This window comes from Carassius auratus, chromosome 2 (genome assembly GCF_003368295.1).
Source record: "Carassius auratus strain Wakin chromosome 2, ASM336829v1, whole genome shotgun sequence".
NCBI classification, from domain to species: Eukaryota; Metazoa; Chordata; class Actinopteri; order Cypriniformes; family Cyprinidae; genus Carassius; species Carassius auratus.
Window position 1 is genome coordinate 5,755,602 of NC_039244.1, and position 18,734 is coordinate 5,774,335.

Sequence of the window (18,734 nt, forward strand, 5' to 3'; positions counted from 1 at the left end):
TATGCTTTGCAACTTTGTTTAAATACTGTTGTTTTGCCCATGCTGACACCAAGCTAAATGTATCAAGCTGACTGACATAGATGCGGTTTTGTTATGTTAAATTCGGACAGTCGTGGATGATAAATGACTAATGTTTTGCACTGTAGGCTATGCCATCAGTTTCCAGTTTTCCAAAAATTATTTGTTGTAAAGTGTCTTTTCTGTGTTTATAAAATATAGTGTTTGATAATATTACATTTTCATTCGTTTTTTTTTTTCTGAAAAAGATTTTGCATGGCAATAACTTCCCTATAGAAACACCTACTTTTGCTTAAAATAATAAGGCCCTAACACCAATAAAGAAAGTCTCAATTAGCATATATTTTTGTGACACTGTCACTGGCATTAATTGTGGGGGACGTTTCTGGGGAAGGGCCGGGGTTAAATGCCCTAATAAAGTGTACAATAGCTAGAAGTCAGAACTGACATCTTAATAATATTTTGGTTGCACAGGTCACTCCTTCTCATAAATGATCATGTGACCTTTATAGGAGAAGCACTAATCCTGAACCATTAATGTGTGCGTCCACATTGGCTTTCCAAATCCTTGTATAGAGCTGGATGGCAGACACAAGCAAGAGATTTTAACATTGACAGTGGAGTGGAGCAAACAGTGAGGAAAGAAACATGATTGCAGCCATTCTCTGAGGTGTCTGGCACAGATTGCAACCTTGAATGAAAAGTTAAATAAAAAAATTCAAATGACATTATTTATTCACCCTCATGTCATTCTAAACCTGAATGCTGTTGAACCCAACAGGAGCAACAACAATACAGAGACTATGGTTGTAAAGCTAGCAAAAATACACTCTCAGAATGAAGAGCGTTTACCCTCTTTACACCCGAAGTGTACATACTAGTACCTTAATGGTACATCGTAGTGCCTTTTGAAAGGATACCACTCCAGAGAGAACTTTTGTACCCTATATTCCTTAAATTGTACAGAAAAAGTGCAGGATTTAGAATGAGCTATTTGAGAGCTGCAGCAGAGAGGAAGATTTTCAGTGAATGCCTGTATTAATTTCACACAGCAAATGCATTTAGTGCAACTACAGCGTGAGTTAATGATGACAGAGCTCTCATTTCTGTGTACAGGGTTCTGGCATTCAACACGTTCCATTACTGGCCGGGTGCTAAGATCACAAACTTCCCGCTGTGCAATCAGATGACGAGAGAAAGTTCTGTGTTCCCCGTGGAACTCTCTGGTCGCTGCGCTGAGCTGCACATATACGGTTGCTATTGGAAACAGAGGCTTGGAAGAGCTCTGGCGGGTATAAAGTGATCTCGGCCGCTCCCAGCTAAGATCCAGTTTAAAGCACATAAATCCAGGGCAAGACCTTCACTATCAAACATCAAAACTACAATCAGTTCTGCTTTCAGTTCTATCCACCTAATTTTGAGAGGGATTCCGATTGTCATTAGATTCCAGTTCAAAAACAGCTTGATATTGCAAACTGTTATATCATTTTCTTATATTTCTTCTAATTTATTATCTGTAAGGGGCTAATGAATCAAAGTTACATGCATTCACAGAAAAGAAAAAAGAAACTGATTATTTTCTGCATTTATACTTAGTAGAGGAATTGCATGCTCGTTGAAAATTGTGGAATTTTTTTTCCCTCTTAAATATTTATATAATCAATAGTGTTACATATAACAGTCTCATTAAATATTCTGCAGAACGACCATAAAATGAGTTAGAAGCTGTCAAGAACTTTTTTCCCCCAAAGGCAGGCAAAAGTCTCGAAGGTCTGCACAGGGACGCTTTGGCAATGTGTTTGCTGTTCAGCTGCCAGTGGCTGCCACATGAAGCAGCTTCTCTCAAGCTGTCAGCGGCCATGCATCTTACTCACAGCTTGTCTTTACGGGTTCACAGCTGTGGAGAGGCCCATATTGCATCTAGAGCAATACGAGAAAAGAGAAAGTGAGACCGGAAGAAGCATGGAAACACGAAATTGGCAATGCCATCTAATAAAACTGAAGAGTATGTTATGTGAAGTGAGTTTCAGTTCTGATAGCAATTAGAATAAAATTGCACAATGAAGAAATATGTGATGTATGTGCAAGAGATTCAATTGTTCTTGAGATCTGTACATGGTTGGATAAGTGTGAGTGTCTGAGAGCATTTATAATCGAACAGTGCCCTCTTTATTTGAAGAGACAAGTGAACAATGGGATAATCAGATTATTGCTCACAAACATCTGCTGCCCTCTGCTGTCGGGATCTAGTGTACTTTACTCTGAGAAGTACTCTAGAAAGCTTCTATTTATTTGTGAAATAGCAATCATATCAAACTACACTATTATGTCTTTCCCATATTTTGACTATATTGGTGTTTAAAGTAGCCTAATATTATTAGGTCACTCAAAAATTACAATTCATAATTTACTCATCCTTATGTCGTTTCAGAAGTGTATGGATTTCTTGTCTCTGCAAAACAAAAAAATATATTTTGAAGAACACTTGAGTCCAACACTGTACCCCATTGACACCGAGGGTAAAATAATTAGAAATGGCCAAACTGTCTCTTTTATTTGACAAAACGTTGTGCATTTTTAGGCTGGTCTGCCTCAGCGGTCTAAGTGTTTAAATGACTGAGATGGGCTTTAATGTTTAGTGGGGTAATGTGAATACCTAAACAACTTGACAACTTTTACAAAACAAATGTTAGACTGTAATATCCAGGGATGCAAACTACTTAGCCCTTATTTGTTTATTTATTGTCAAATTGTGTTGTTTTCAATTGAAAATATATGTTGCTATTTACATGATTGATATAATTCATATTTGACAAGACAATAAGTCTTTTTCCTTTTCTTAACAGATTAAGCATACAAATAATAGTCATTACACTGGGTATCCTCCTTTTGTCAGATTATTTGATTGATTTACATGACAGCACTGTAGGTTTTCTGCTTATCTGCTACACTTTATATATTTCCATGAATCTTAAAATTAAATATAAATGTCTGCATAACATACAGCATCCACCAAGACCAAGGCGACTTGATTTAGACATTGATATAAATTGGGGGTCTCTAAACTCGGTCCTGGAGGGCCGGTGTCCTGCGGAGTTTAGCGCCAACTTTCCTCAACACACCTGCTGGGAAGTTTCGAGTGTGCCTAGTAAGACCTTGACCAGCTGCCTCAGGTGTGTTTAATTAGGGCAGGAGCTCAACTATGCCGGAGTTTAGAGACCCTTGAGAAAATAAAAAATTAAATTAAAATTAAACATGCAATACTAGATGTGTCCACTAGATGTAGGCAGAATTCAACAATTGTGTCGTTTAATTACAGCACCGTTAAATTATTAACAGCCTATATGTACAATATGTTCAAAACTTACTCTTTTAATTCCTGTCTTCGTATATAAAGGTGGTTATATTATTATCGTTTTGTGAGGGACATTAAGAAGAAGAAGAAAAATTATTATATAATTCCATGCCATTTTCCATGCTATGTTAACTAGTCAGATAAAATAAAATAATAGTAGTAGTTGTAGTAATCACAACAAAAACGATATAATAATAATAATAATTATTATAATAATAATAATAGTATAATCATATTTTAATTTTAATAACCATTATTCACATTTTCTTCGTAGGATAAAGTACTTTAATGATTTGCAGATCATAATTATTTCGTTTCTTTATTATTATTATAAATCGTATTGACAATTTCCCGTTTGGCATCATTAAAAAAGTATATTTATCTAATCTGAAGTGCGAACCATCCATGATTTATGCAGAAATGTGTTCTATAACGCGAGACTTATGTGGAAGTAATAGCGCTGTGTCAGTGCACACTGTTCCCTGAGAATGAGCGACACACCCCGGCAGTGTGATTGTGCCGTCGACCAAACTTGACAGTTCCTGGTTATCCGCCTCCAGAACTCGAGCTCGCACAGCTCCCGCCTTCTCTCACTTACTCCCGACTTGTCTCCGTCAATCATCCGTGGCCGTGTGGAACCACTCTAGTGTGCGCGCACGCAGCTCCGTCCGCTGATGTAGGAGGAGACGCTGCTGTCATCTGCTAAAAAAAAAAAAAAAAAAAAAAAAAAAAGTGGCATAACGTTTATCAATTTTTAAAGACAACTGGCTTTTCCCCCTTCCAGGAATTGTATTTTTCTACGAGTGTTGTGACTGAGCGCTCCCGTGTTATAAAACGACACAAAAGGGAATGTTTTTGACATTGTTCAGTTGCTGGTTGTGAGGCAGTAACGCTTCATCCACCCGATCGGACAGCTATTCTTCCTTTCCTGAGGGGGGATCTGTTTTTCCTTCATTTGAAGGGGTGGAGAAGGGGGACATAGGTTAAGTGGATGTCGCGACTGTGCGATCTGTCCCGTTTTCAACGGGACCCGTGTTGCTGGTGAGCCGCCGCGGATCTGTTGTGGGAGTGTCGCACGTACGCGAGGATAGTTTGCCCTGGATTTTTCAATAATTTGCGAGATAAGGCTCCTGGACCTCCTCCTCGCCGTCGTTGTCGTCGACGCTGCTCTCCCTTCCTCATCCTCCCGGTTTTTTCTTCATCTCTTGCCTCCGTTATTTTGTCGAGCACCGCACGCGGGGTAGAAGCTCGCGCTCACCGCGGGAAGACTGAACGCCGCGCGCGAGGCCCCCTCGGCCCCTCCCCCACTCTCACTCTCTAACCCCCTTCAGATCATCTCCTCTTATTTCTTCTTCTTAATATTTTTCCTCAAGAGGAGAAGGATTGGGGGATTATTTCATTTTTTTACCCGCTTTCTTCCCATCGGTCACTCGAACCGAGCGATATATATTTATTTTTTTATTTTTCGCGTTTCTGAAGCCCAAACGAGGCCGGGCTGTGTATAGTAAAGCCGTGGGGATGACTTTAGAGTCGATGATGGCCTGCTGCCTGAGCGAAGAGGCCAAGGAGTCGAAACGAATCAACGCCGAAATCGAAAGGCAACTGCGTCGGGACAAACGCGACGCGAGACGGGAGTTGAAGCTGCTCCTGCTAGGTACGAGAACCGTCGTTAAACTCACAAACACACACACACACAGTTAGTCGACAGGTTTCGCTGTGGTTTTCAGCGGTGAGTCGTGGTATTAAACACGCCACCTCCGTTTTATCGCGGTGGCGGTTTTCTAAAGTAGGTTTGAGGTGTTTGCGGTTAATGATCATTTTTTATTATCGTAATAATGTTTTGTATGCAAGTGAATAGTATACAGGCTATCAACGTTAGCGAATATGCTAAGGCGTTAGCGCGTTAGCATATGCGGGCCGAATACTGGACAGGGCCTGGCATGCAACAGGACACAAATCTCAGCATGCTCATTGTTTGGTGTATATGCATGTACACGTAAGTGTATACCAGAGGTCTGCTTTAAAGCGAAATGGTGGTATGCTGGCTATCAGTTTTTGACCAGTGGTCTGATGTATGATAATGCATGTTGCATGCAGTTTGATAGAGCTAAGTTAGAGAGGAATGTGTGAAAATGAGCAATGGAGAATGACAATAACGTCAATGTAAAGCTGAGTTGCTTTGCAAAGTGTCATTAAGTGCAACGTAAACGACAGTGGTTTGTGTAACTGTATGAATCCTCTTGGATTACAGTATTCAAATCGTAGGTAAATCAGCTGAGGTTTGTGAGTTGAGCGTTTATTTCTTTAGTAAAGGAAGTATCAATGCTTTTTATTTGGTGCAGATGATTTTTCCTTTGATAATCTTGACAAGTTAATGAGAAAATAAAAAGTATTTTAAGTATCATCTTTGAGTGCGAAGCATCAATCAACAAATTCATCTTGGGAGCATTGCTATGTCAGCCTGTGCCACCTGTCAAATCTGGGACGTCTCTGCACTTTTACCAATTATTCCTGGGTTGAATTATCTCAAAATGGTGGACAGTTATTGCCTTGTGAGGGCGTGATTGCTCTGCACACTGGACTCTGGTTACTCCCAAGGAAGGAGAATTGGATGCTTTATCAAGCTGTGAAGTTTGGTTGCTGTGCTGTCTATGACTCAGTAAATTAGTAAGCAGTGATATCTGACACGGACAGCCTTCATTCACTTCCTATTAGTCAGGACTGTTTTTCCGCTTGAAACCACAAATTGAGCTGCTTGTATTAAAAATGGACAGTACAGTAAGATGAAACAATGAGCTGATGGCAAAGACCGATAGGGAGAGATGGACAGAAGTGTGAGTTTTGGTGAAATCACGCTGAGATAACGTCCAAATGAAACTCGATAAACTCTGGCCACCTTGGTTTTGGTTGCCAACTCCGAGAAGCTTTAAAGAACATCATATTGAAAAGAACTTGATAAGAATTCCTTTCAGTAAAATGTTTTTGCTCTTTTCTGAAGATACACCTCTATAGGGGCAGAAACTTAAACCAAAGATATCTATTTAATTTCTTTGGTTTTTAAATTAAGTTAATGTATCATTCATGAGCATGTTTTACTGAAGATGTTCAGAGAAATTTCCAAGAGGTCTCTGGGATGTTCTGTGAAGCTGGGAACGGAGTGTAAGGAAGGGTCAATTGACTTAAACTTGGTGAACCTGTATGGAAGATTATTTTACCTTTCATTTAAAGTTGTCACCTCCCAAGCTTGTCAACGCAACATGAGCTTTGCATAAGCGTTCTTGATCTCTGGATTGAAACCAGAGCATTTCTGTAACAGTGAAAGATCCTAAAGACACAGTTGCTCCTATGTGGATCTGTGACCTCTGTGAAAATACACAAGATTGACCTTTACCGCTATAAGAAAATTAATAAGTAAAAGTTCTGTCCCTTTCGCTATCCCTGTGCCACCAAAGAAAGAATTAAAAAGCAGCTTGTTGGTGCTCAGTCATCCTATTAATGGCCCATCCTAAATAAGTTAAAACTGTCAGCCTAGCGCTGGATAAGTCTTGGTTAGTCTGGATTAGCCAAGACCTTAATAGGCTTTAACACATATTTGCTCCATTGTTGATACCATAGCTGCTTTGTGTTAACCAGCATCTCACTCTGTAAAAACAGCTTAGTCTAGATAGTTAAGCTTTGACAAAATATGGCTATTAGTAGGGCTGGGTGATATTTCAGATATATTAACAATGTATATGCAATGATTTTTGGCCATAAATTCTGCGATCTTGTCTTATGGTTTGGATGTACGAGAGCATTGTCTCTATGTGGCGATATTCATGTGCTAAAATGTTTGATGGTAAATATTGCTGCCTATGTGATATTTTGGTTCATATATCATTCTGTTAAATTAGTGAAAATTAATATGCACTACATGCCATGCCACTGTTTAGTATGTCTTGGCATACTTAATTTAATATTGTGCATTTAATTGACTACAGCAGCTCTTTAATCAAAATATTGGTTTATTTGATTGAAAAAGGGTGTGTGTATATATATATATATATATATATATATATATATATATATATATATACACACACCCTTTTTATATGTATTATTTTTATTTATTATTATTATTATTTTATGCTATATGGCCCGGTACTAATTCTTTTGTAGCAGAATAATATGTTAATGTTTAGTATATTATAGTATATAAAATCCATATGGTAGCTGCGCTTTTGAAAGTTAAATAAAACATTTCTCTACATTTATGTATTTGTCAGATGCTTTTATCCAAAGCTGCACTGAATGCAAAAAATATTTATTTAACATTTGTCTTAGTTCTTACATTCCCTGGGAATCAAACCTGTAATCTACCTGTACTCCAACAGTAGAACATGGCGCTAACAACACTGAGGTCATAGGTTCGATTCCCAGTGAATTCATGAACTAATGAATGCAGTGTCAGGGCTGTTTTAAATCCGATTCAAGTTTGTAACTCCAATGCCTGTTTTATCATCACTTTTTAGCTTTAAAGTTTGCTTGGGTTACAAGTAATGCAGATTCACTGTTGAATTCAGTTAAATGTAGTATTTGTCCTATTTTCGATTGACTTTCATTGCACATATTCACACTGAAACATACTGGGAGGACAGTGTCCTACTTTCAGTGGGCTGCAAATTGAAAAGCAAGAGTACTGGGTGCATTGTTTTAAATTAACAGAACAAACATAGTAATTGCTGATTTCCTCATCAGAGGTGACTGGTTCAAAACAATAATGAATTGTTTTAATGTCATTGCAAAAAATGCCTTGTTATTTTAAATTAAAGTTTATGAATTCCTTCCTGTCTATGGCTAGCGCTCAAGTAATGTGCTGTGTATTGTTTGAGAGCTCAGAGTTTTTATGTAGCTGTGACCCTTTGAACAGAAATCTGGATATGTTATGTCATTCACAATGTGAGATATTAAATCATTTCAAAATGTACAGATAATATAATTTATTCTCTAATAAAATGACTGATTCTTTTTGTTAAAGACTTTGTCTAGTTTTTCAGAGTGCGAACCATCTACAGTCTCTTCGAAATGTACAGAGAAGCCTCATATTTTCTGTATGACCTCTGAAAACAAAATAGTCTTGTGTTTTTGGCCTTTAACCAAACTTACTAGTACAGCAGCTCAGTCCTGCTTCTGGAGATTTAATTGACTGTAAAGGTTAGTTAGCCCCACAAAGAACATGGGAAACAGGATATGATGCCATGCTCAAGGACTTATGTTTTTAATAAATACATTTGGAAATGTTAAAATATGCTAATCCATTTTCCTGCAATCCATGCATCTTAAAGGTTTGTATTGAGTTTATTAAGAGGTTAGCTTCTCGGATATTAGGGATGCACGATAATATCGGCACAACATCGGTATCGGCCGATAAAAGCTTAAAATGACCATTATCGGCATCGGCCGATATGAATATTTCTGCCGATGAGCCAAACCGATAGGGGGGGTGTGCGCGCGCGACGACCATGAACGTAGCTTGAGTGCCAAAAACTTAAACTTACAACATGTCAGCTGTGTGGAGGCATTTCGAGATCTGTCAAACAGATAACAAAGTTGCTATTTGCAATATTTGTAAAGCACAAGTGATGCGAGGAGGCGTAAAACAACAGTCTTTCAACACTACAAATATGATTACACATCTTAAGAGCCGTCATCCTAAGCAGCACCAAGACCTGTTTTTCAGGTGTGAATGTCTTGTCTACATTTGTAAAATAATACATTTATGGTAGAATCAGTACAGAAGAGATACATGGGTTTCTCTTCAGTAAAATTAAATTTTAAATATATCAGGCAAAAAAATTGGTATATATATATATCGGTATCGGCCAAAATTATTTTGAAAATATCGGCATATCGAATATCGGCCAAAATCCAATATCGTGCATCCCTATCGGATATCCTCAGAAATTCTCATTCAAAAGTTTGGTATAGCAACAAAACATCTATGTATATCCACTACTTAGTAGTGTAACCATTAAAATTAAGCATGATTGCTCATTTAAGAAACTTCAGAGATTCCTAATTATGTAATCAAGAATCATTCAAAAATATGATGCACCTTGCTGTTTGAGTTTGAGATCTTTACCACTGTGTAATCTCATACATGCTTCCAGTTATGGAAATTTCTCCTGATGATATAATCATATTGTTTACAGTGTGTTCTGTGAACCACAGAGATGCTTTCACCCATGTAACTTTTAATGCATTGACAAGTATGTTGTAATAGATTGAATGGATTGTCAATTATTGAATATATTGCTATCATATGGGTGTTTGAAACGGTAAAGTGTTAGTTTTATCCAGCTTCTCGATGCTTTTATCCGGCTTTGTTTAACAGGGCCATGACTTCCTGCCAGTGCCAGTCGCTCACTTCACTGAGCTGGCTGCTCCACCCTTTCCCACTGTCCATGCGGTCTGTGTTGCCACTGGTCTGCCCTGAAGCCCTTATCAGGTTATGGAAGGGCCAGGCGCACTAGGCCGTGTCACTGTCTGTACTTGGTCAAAACAGATTAAAGCCAGAATTTCTTTGCCCACCAAAATTAAGTGTCCTATATTGGAATGGACAGTATTGTAGAAGTGATTCTGGTCCTTAACTTAACTAGTAATGGTTTGAGGTGAGCTGTTGATGATTTTTTTAATGTGCTTTTGTCTTTATTATTTTTTTTATTTATTTATTCTGTTTAGTTTTATTTTACTTCTGTTTTAGGTTTGACATTACACTTTAATTCTGTATTGTGTAAGTGGTTTAAATAATGTTCGGAACACGTCTGAGAGGGGTCTCTTTTCACTGTTGCATTGTGGCGAGGACACAGCTGTATGTGTTTCTTAGCATGAAAGTTCCGAAAATTAAGCTGTAGAACGTGATGAGACACAGAAGGACGTTTTCAAGCACCTGCTGCTTACTAACTGTTTGGAATTATAAATATGAGCATAATTCATCTGTTAATATTATGCCTTTTTTGTTTGTTTGTTTGTAACTCCGGCGCAGACAGTGCACTGCATGACACAAAAAAGTAATATGGCCAAAACCACCGCTCAACATGCATCTGCTGTACATGCATGTTGATTTTACCTGACGATGTCACGATTATAAATGAGTGACTCCTGGTTAACATGTATTAATGGGTGTTTTGTCCCTATTTAGGGTGGAATTTCTCTACAATATTCACTCATAATGACAGTATAAAATAGGCATTCTAGGTCAGACTACTGCAGTAGACTATTTCCTCTCTCAGTAGAAAATGGGGTTTACACCCGGTCATGCATGAAAAAAAAATATATATAAATCGTCATATACCATGAAACCGGTATAATTTAGACAAATACATTGATATAATTTTTTGGACATACCTATTTCCAAGGCAACATTGCCGATTTGATTTCTTTTTTTTATGCACCAAAAACTGCCTGGTGATTTGGTGTGAGTTTGCAGTGTTGACTGCATGTTAGCATTGGCAGCTGTTATTTTGAAGTGCTTTGTTCCTGGCTGCCCTACTGAAGATTAAACTTTGCTTCTGACTGCCACGTCATGTTTCATCAGTAAGGGCCTTGGCTTCTACACACTTTCACTTTCAATTGTAGTGCTCATAGGACACATTTGTCTGGTTCTTTTTCATTAGCAATCCTTTAACTAAGCCCGACCTTGTTTTCAAAGCAACAATTGAGCTGTCCCTTTTTCAATTCCCTCCCAAGCAAGGCTTTACGATGATTTCCACAGCCAGTGCAAACAAGAGGATTTGCTCTTTGGGCTATCACCTAGCAGGTGACGAAACTCTTGGCAGGCGCGCGCATCAGGTGTCTACGCAGGGCTTTTGTTTGATTGCGACCCACCGTTGTAGTGCATACTGGATATATGAACATGCTGTGATATCAGTCATGATCAAATAAGGCAGTGCAGTCATGACTGTGCCTCTGTGAAAAGCGGCTATGACAGGCCCATCTAGAGCTGAAGGGGTTGCTTCCTGTCACCCCGGTCCATGTTAGGAGAGTTGATTTTATCACAGAACCGTCTGCTTTCTCTTCTTAGAGAGCAGTGGTTCTTTGCTGGATGTTAGTGCCAGCCATTGAGATGATTTTTCTCCTTATCACTACCAGGAGCTAGGATACTCAATAAAAATCCCCAAGATTCACCTTTATGCTGTAGCTAAATGCATTGTGGCATTATGATGTTTATATCAGCTGGTTTAGTCTGTTTGACTGTCTCAGCCCTCTGTCCACATTAATACAATATTTCAAGAGTTAGCCTCCCATTAAGCTGATTGATTACATTTCAGATTGAACAACCGGCTCCTTTTCAATTCATAAGTGTGAATTTGAATTGACCAAAACACACATTTAAACTGAAATGACAGGAACCGGAATGTATTGAATTCCAAGAGCTTCAACAGGAATTTTAGAAAATAAAAAGTACTGTTCACCCAAATGTAAATTCTACCATCATTTAATCACCCTCATGTTTTTCAAAATTTGTACGACTTTCTTTTTTAAATGAATGGGTTCAATGTTTGGTGAGTAAAATGACAGAATTTACATTTCTGAGCCAACTATCCTACTATATTAGGTGTTTATCCACCTTAGTCCACAAATCTGTCTATAAGGTTTCTAAAACTTTCAAACATCAGGCCTTTTGAATTTTTATTTTAAATAAGGCTGTCAAGTCAACATTCAAAGTTTGTCTTGATGAAACATATTTCATTTTTAAGAATTACATTGTTTGAAGTAATACATTTCATTAAATTACAATTAATTGTAATTAATATCTATTGTTTTTGCCATTTACTATGTCAGTTCAAATTCTGAAATTCCAGAAACTCTAACAAAGCAGTGTACACAATGTAAACACTGGGAATTGAAGTTTCTGAAGACGTTTTTTTTTTTTTTATAAATGCTGACATTCGTGGACAACAGTGACGTCATGAACATGGTTTGTAATAGTTGTTTATAAATATTGAGAATGCTGAAATCTGACATGGCTTTTTGACTTTGATAGTTGATGCCTGGTTGTATTGTTGTGGTCAGCTGTTGTAGATTTAATAACATGTTTTTAAGTTTTAGGAAGTATTTTGTTTGTTTGACATCAGGAAAAAGGAACTTCAGTTGACATACGCTTTGGCACAGTTTCAGCAATTCCTTGCCTTGCATTATTATTCCAGTATTTGTATTATCATATGGACTAACTGTAGGTGTCGACTGAATTTTTTTACATTTTTTTTTGGTTCACATTTATACAGATATTTTCGGATATTATTGTAAAAGTTCTCAATTGCACCCTCACCGAATTTGCCCTAGATCCGATCACTCGCCTGTCTGTCCTTCAAGGTTGTATCAGAGTTTTGCATGACAGTGGAATCCTGAAGTGTCCCTAACGTGATCTACTCTTTAATGAGGCTGGATTTTAATTGGCCATGAGTCCCTGCTGTTACTCTTACATAAGCAGCCCCCATCCTAACCAGCCTGTAGAGAGTGCCGTTGTCAGAATGCTCATGCTGCCACACACGGCGTCTAGAACCAAACGGGGCCAGGTGCTCTCGGAGGAGAGCTTAGTGAGAGCGAAGCAATGCAGGCTATGGTGCCTTGCCTTTACCATGCTCAGAACAAATTGTTAATATTTTCATCCCAAACCTGCCTAACAGTGAGATTTCTTTGAAAAGAGTCTAATTTTCAATGACATGCATATATTTATAGACATGTTCTCCGTTACCCCTGATGAAATTCTTCAAGGAGGTTGTCTCAGTTCGTCCGCTGCTCCCCCTGTGGCAGTATTTATAGAACCGGGGCCTTTCTCCAGCAACACCACAGAGACCTGCAGGGATGGATGGCACACACATGTCATTCTTTATTGCTCCCTTTCGTTTCATAATTTTTCTTCTGCTTAAGCTCAGCCGCATTATATGACAAACAGATATTGGGTGGTCAAAAAATATGACTTTGTATGGTGACTGAGTATCTAATTATACACCGCAAACCTCAAATGGTCTTTCCTGTCAGCCATGTTGTATGCATACATGCATTTCCTTTTCTTATCCTTGACACATTTAATGGATCAATTTCCTCTCAAAGTAGGCCAAAGAAACACAAGCCCACTAAAGGGAAGGAACAGATGAGAGAGTGGGAGCTTTTAGCACATAGATGTGGAATACAGGCAGTATCCTTGCCATCTCATTGCTAGCAAGCTTTGTTAATAGTATGCTGACACGTAATCGCAGATGCTCGACTGTATACTGTAAATGCTCACATCCCAAACAATGCAGAGTTGGAACTTGAAATGATTTGCTTCTTTGTTAGGCATTGGCTTATTGCTTGTGTTATTTGAAGGATACTTGGTGTTTGTCTACAGGTTTGATGGCAAGGCCTATAACCATCTGGTTCCCAGGGCTGTGCTTCATTCAGAACTGAATTGAGAACGGCTTTTCTAGATCAATTTCTGATTTTGTATCGAGGTAGAAAACAGGATGCAAAATTTAATTTGAATTTGAATACATGTAGGATTAAAATTATTTGAAATTCAACGGAATTATGTAACAATTTTGGCTTGATAAAATATTGGGTTGAAAAAAAAGTTTCAAAAGTTTGATTGATTCAAATATCACCTATAAAATATTAATTTATATGTTTTATGATATTTGATCATATTTAATAAATTCACTTTGCTGTTCCATAGTTTAAGAACACTTTGTTTTGTGAGAATGCATTACCTGTTCAGTTTCTTTGAATTACTACAGTTACTACTAAAGTTCTCTTCCTGTCATTCTAATTTAACTTCCTGTGTGTTGTGGGCAGTTCAAGTTCAAATCAATTTAAATTCAGCTAATGAGCTGAAAGGAAGCAATTCTGAATGTTGCAAAATCCTGCTGGTTACTAGCATGTGTTGTGTTTTAGATACTGCTCTCCAGCTTTGAATGTTGGTGCATGGAAAATATCTTTTGCTTCAGTATTTTTGTCTTGTTTTCAAATAAACATGACATTTTAAATAACAAAACCAAACAACTAAAGTTCAGAAACTATTGGCCAGCGGGGTTGGAAAAATCAACTTGTTTTCCCTAAAAATAAAAAATTCTGACCCCATTGGATTTTTTTTTTTTTTTAGCCTACAGATCTCTAAATTCTCTGAAAATAAGACTTTTGAAATGTAGATTCTTAAGTAAATTAGTCTTTAATTAGTTGAATAAGTCTTGATTAGATTGACTTAGATATGTATACAGGTAAGCCAAACATCTTAGTTTTGTCGTTCCATCAGCTAGACCAGCACCCAGAACAGTTTTAACTAGTGCAGACAGGCATTTATTTTTTTAACCACATTTCGTGTTGATAATGCTTTCACATTGTCGTCTAGAAGAATGAAGCGCCGAATCATTGTTTTGTTTTTGACAGTTACTGTTCATCGTCTTTGTAGAAATGAAAGACTTCTTGAATTTTTATTGGCTCTGTCCCTGCAGCATTTCCTGTTTTGCTGTAGTAGCATTGAGGCATGGAGTGTCCCTGGTTTTCAGCATTTTCCTCAGTCACTTACAAAGAACACAGAAGGAACAGTAGGCGACTCTACCAGTTTACAAGTAGCCATTCATTTACATTACATTCCATCCAGACGGCTGCTATAACTAGGAATCATAAGGCAACTAGTGTGAGGGACCAAATACTTCTGAAATATGACAGACGGCTCCAAAATGAGGAATTTTTAAGGCCAGTAAAATAGTCTATGGTTCCAGTAATAACCTTTTAAAAAGAGACATTTTTGTGGACAGTACGTCCACATAACATACATTTTGTTCAGATATTATTTGTCTTTTGTTTTGCACTCCTTGATTTTTGTTTTGTTATGGAGTTTGACGGTGGTCATGTGATTCTAGAGATGGTTGTTTGTACTTGTTAGTTTGCCGTCTCTCTGTTCATGAAGCAGGTAATCAAGTGTTAGAAGCATGTTGAAGTTTGGAGGGTTTTTAAATGTCTCGTTTCTATTAGTAAAATAGCATACGTCTGTTATGGTCCCTGTTACATTACCTCTGTATTTAATATTATTTAGTGCTATACCACACATTAAAAGTGTAGTTTTTGCAACCAAAAAAGTAATTGTTGCAACCCACTGTAAATAAATGGTAGTATTGAAAGGAACTAAAACAGTCTATGGCCATCTAGTTTGTAGGTAATGCTTTTAATCTTTATACCTTAAATATGTAAAACTGGTATCTCATTGTGCAGGTGGAGCAGATGAATCTCAATTACTGATTAATGCATTAATTCTATTATTAAATAGAATTCATGTTTCTATATATATATATATATATATATATATTATATATATATATATATATATATATATATATATATATATATATATATATATATATATATATATATTATTTGTATGCCTTTTAAGATGTTGCTTAGGCTCACCATTGCTGCATTTGCTTGATCAAAAACATACGGTAAAAACTTTTTTTGAAATATTGTTACAGTTTAAAATAACTGTTTTCTATTTGAATATTTAAAAACAGGATTTATTCCAGCAAGGGTAAGACTTCAGTGTCATGTGATCCTTCAGAAGGATCCAGATTTGGGCTTTATTATTATGTTCTATGTTAGCCTGCTGGATAACTTAATATTGGTAATAAATCAACAGCCTATATTTCTTGAGTTTTGATCCAATGGGATTTTTTGTTTTAAAAAGACATACTTGAAGTGTTTAGTTGGCTGAACTGTTGCTGTCATGTGACATTTAATATCACATCTCTGCAGAATTAGATCCATTTTAAATCCACATTTATAAGTCAAGCTATGAGACTTGTTGGTCTTTTGCTGAAAGTTTGCTGCACCTTGTGCAATTCGATTTCACATAGTCAAATAAAATAACCAAGCACTTCCTTCTTGAATCATGTAAACCTCAGAAGGTAATCTCTACCGCCCATGCAAATTCTGTGGCTGCTGTTTATCTGATACACACATCTCAAACACTTCACTGCGGTTACGACTCGCTGCAAATGGCCTACTGGTTAGATTTGCATGCTTTCCAGGAGCAGCCGTGTCACTTCCCCCTCACGGTCTGGGTGTCTGCAGTGATTCAAACCTGCGCTGACCGTAGGGTTAGTGTTACATATGGAGGAGGGAGTGCAGTGGAAGTGGGTGCAGCCTGTTGTGTGCTTCATTCTGCTGAAATGCTTTATTAAAACTGAGCCGCCTTTGCTGTTTGACCCCGAGTTTGGAGTGTTGTTTTTTTGCTTTTTTACCAAATATCTCCTCCTCTTCCCAGCATCAAGTCCTCGCTTGACTGCAGTGAGGTGATAAGATGCAAGTGCATTTGTTTTATACGTACACTCGGGGGATTGACGCGGTGGTTTGCAGCGGGGGGGGGGGGTTTGGCACACACACATAGCCACACAGTTTCAGGCCGGTCTCTGAATGAGACTCCTGCAGGACTTTAGAGACAGTTGTAGCCTAGATTAGAGTGACTTTTCTGGCTCGCACACTCAACTGCTGCCAGCGTCTCTGGTGTTATACAGGCCACTCGTGCTGGGCGGTAGCCCGAGGTGCCGCCATATCCTACATCCCAAACTGCTCTCCTGTTCCCACTGTTCTTGGAGTAATTATTGGACCTGAGAATTGGCTGAGAAGTGGTTTGTGGATCTAGTTTTGCATGATTTATTGGGTGAACATTGATTGTGTCAGTGTCAGAGTTTTGAGATCCAAACAATGACATGTTACTGAGCAACAAACTAAAATTCATATATTCGCTACTGAATATATTATGTGTACTAACATGCAGAAGTTAGTGGTCAGTAATGTCTTTGATCGTTTTTATTGATTTGTTTTCTTGCCAAGGCTACATTTATTTGATCAAATACAGAAAAACAGTTTTACTGTGAAATATTACAATTTAAAACAACTGTGTTTTATAAATTAAATGTATTCCTGTGACATTAAAGCTGAATTGTGTTGTCTTCAGTGTCACAAGTTCACAAAATATAATTGTAGATATTAAATAATTAATTTTGGTCATACAGAAAAAAATTATTAATTTGAGAAAACCAAATGTGCAGTGTAATGCAGTGCTCTATGTGCTTCCAGTGTAGGCCGCTTTTATTCTAGTGGGAGTGATGGTTTATGCTATCTAGTTTTGTCTAGAGTCAGCTGATCCAGACTGAGTCATTGTTTTGGAAATTAACATTGTTAGTAATCTCGTCCATTGACGAGATGTATGGCTTCAGAAGACTAGAGGTTTACTACACAAGTTATATGAACTAGTTTTTTAGCGCTTTTTCACCATTCACTATCAATGGAGTGAGTGAATTTACAAAATTAAGTCACCTGATAAGTCATGTATCTGCTTGCATTGATGTTTTTTTTTTAATTTATTTATACATTTTTTTGCTCTGTTTTAGCGGTGCTTTTCATTCCCCCAATAAAAGGTACAAACATACTCATTCCCTCCCTAGTTCTCCTCCAACAGAGCCGGTTGTCCAGTCCGGTGTTTGGTTTAGTAAGGGAGCTGAAGCCGAAGCATGACCGCAGGCCTGCACCGTACCGGCTGGAGACTATAATAGCTGCCCCCTTATTTCTAGGTTGCTTCAAAAAATAGCATAGAGAAACATTTGAGTTATGAATATGCCTAATACAGGATGAGGAGGAGGGCCGGCTGTTCAGAGGAGCTAAATGACTGATTTAAGAGGAGTGTCTGTCTGTCCTTGTACACAAAGCAGAGTGAGAGGACGGAGATAACAGCTGCCGGCTGCTTGAAGGGTGGAGTGTATGTTGGGTTGGGGGGGGATATAATCTTGTGACAGGGTCACGAGAAATAAATCAGATGTTTTAAATTATTCTGTTTCTTTTCCTCGGCATGTCTGGGAAGGGTTTGGAGGAGGATCCACTTGCTTCATGAATGAATGAGTGCGTTTAGAGCTCGTTCGGAGGAAACTGCATATTTGATTTGATGTGAACAAAAACAGCGTTGCGAGCGACAGAAGTACAGGACGTTCAGTGTCATGATGTCCTGAGGTCACGTCTAAAATCACCACACTTCAAATCAACGATTAGTCCGTGTCAAATAGATCAAAGCCTATATCTATCTATCTATCTATCTATCATGGTTCAATACGTACCTCTCAGTCCGGTTTGGTTCCCATGGCTTGGCACATAATAGTTTTTTTTTTTTTTTTTTTTTTTTGCAATTTAAAACTAAATTTTTAAACAAATAGATTGCCAAAGGAGTGGCTCAGATAACTACAAGAACTTTTTTTCAGGCAGGTACCCAACTGATTTACTAAAAAACTGAAATGTGATTTCAAATTTCACAGTATACTGTAGCAAGTGATTTTTCTGATTCTTCCTTCTGTAA

The 18,734-nt window shown here is 37.8% G+C and overlaps 1 protein-coding gene across 1 annotated transcript in view; it reads left to right on the top strand.

Moving 5' to 3' along the window:
- Positions 1-4,074: 4,074 nt before the first annotated feature.
- LOC113113987 (guanine nucleotide-binding protein G(q) subunit alpha-like) overlaps positions 4,075-18,734 on the top strand; it is a 35,907-nt gene continuing 21,247 nt past the window's right edge. The window contains exon 1 of the mRNA XM_026280641.1: positions 4,075-5,027. Coding sequence (XP_026136426.1) covers positions 4,892-5,027 — 136 coding nt within the window. The 5' untranslated portion in view covers positions 4,075-4,891. The remainder of the gene's footprint in view (positions 5,028-18,734) is intronic.